Genomic DNA, 1,252 nt, shown 5'->3' on the forward strand with positions numbered 1-1,252 from the left:
ATCTGCTTTAGTCTGGATTTTTTTTCTCTTCACTGTGCAGCTTACAGTGTAACTACTGAGTTAAAAATCACTGTGCCAACTTGAATATCAGATGGCTGATGGAACTTGGATATTAGTAAAGAAAGTGGGTTGGCTTTTTTTTTTTTTTAGTTTGTCGTGCATGGATAAAGATTGTTATTATCTCAGTAAACATAACAGTTTAAGTAGCAAGTTTTTCTGACCAGAGAGTTCCATTTAATTTTGCTGACTAATAAAACATTACGAAGTAATAAATGAGTGATAGAAGATAACTCTGATTAGCTATTGAAACAAAATTTAACAAATATACTTCAGAACACTGGTTAACAAGTTTGCAAATCTATTTGAAAATATAATGAAACCTTGTAAATTGGGCATAGATTATGGATATAATACTTTAATACTGCTTTTCGCAGAAAATGTTCCTATGTAAATTACATGCTGAATTTCACCAACCTGTTGGGTTTTTTTTAACTTGGAGAACAGATGGTCTCGTTTTAAGTCATCTGCCTGATGGTCCAACTGCTCATTTTAGAATGAGTAGTGTCCGTTTGCGTAAAGAAATAAAGGTGAGACTCCAAAATTTAAAAAAATGGGTAATCTGTTGTTAAATGATAAATACGTTCAGTCTACTTGAAATGTCCAGACTGGTTGCACTTTTGTACAGTTCAGCTGATCTTGTTTTTTGTAAGCTAAACAGGAGGCGAAGGACTAGTTACGGTTTTACTTCCATAAGCAGCATATTTTCATAGTTATTTACTGAATTTCTTTAACTGTCTGCCAAGTATTTTTATAGTTGTGCCAATAAATAGCAGCTTATAACCTTCATTAATAGGGAATACCCAATGTATAGTATACACACGAGGGTAAATAAAAATCAGAAGTATAAAAGATTTCAGTAGATGCAGTTCCTAGTCTTAAATAAAACCTAGTTTTTCTTGTTCTTGGAGCCTCGCCACCTCTTCTGTAGGAAGCACTGCTTACTTAGCCCGAAATAATTTGCAGTAAAACTTCACCTCTCCTTAGTATAAGAAGATCCTTATGTTACCAGTATATTTGTATACGAACATAGATTTTGTTTACAAAAAAAACCCCAAACCAACCAACCTGATTAGGGCATGTTATGAGCCCTCCTACAAGAAGCTGGCCCCTATTTTATTTCAAACTCTTCTTCGATAGCGTATTTTGCAGTCGATCCAATCTTTGCCTTTTTTATCTATTACTTTCATTTCAG

General features: G+C 33.7%; 1 protein-coding gene across 1 annotated transcript in view; it reads left to right on the plus strand.

The window, feature by feature from the left end:
• The window catches only part of RPF1 (ribosome production factor 1 homolog (S. cerevisiae)), a gene marked incomplete at its 5' end in the record, with an annotated part of 5,418 nt that overhangs the window by 2,788 nt on the left and 1,378 nt on the right, over nt 1–1,252 (plus strand). Inside the window, one exon of the mRNA XM_010137559.1 lies at nt 505–614. Coding sequence (XP_010135861.1) covers nt 505–614 — 110 coding nt within the window. The remainder of the gene's footprint in view (nt 1–504; nt 615–1,252) is intronic.

This window comes from Buceros rhinoceros, unplaced genomic scaffold (genome assembly GCF_000710305.1).
Source record: "Buceros rhinoceros silvestris isolate BGI_N320 unplaced genomic scaffold, ASM71030v1 scaffold18290, whole genome shotgun sequence".
NCBI lineage: Eukaryota > Metazoa > Chordata > Aves > Bucerotiformes > Bucerotidae > Buceros > Buceros rhinoceros.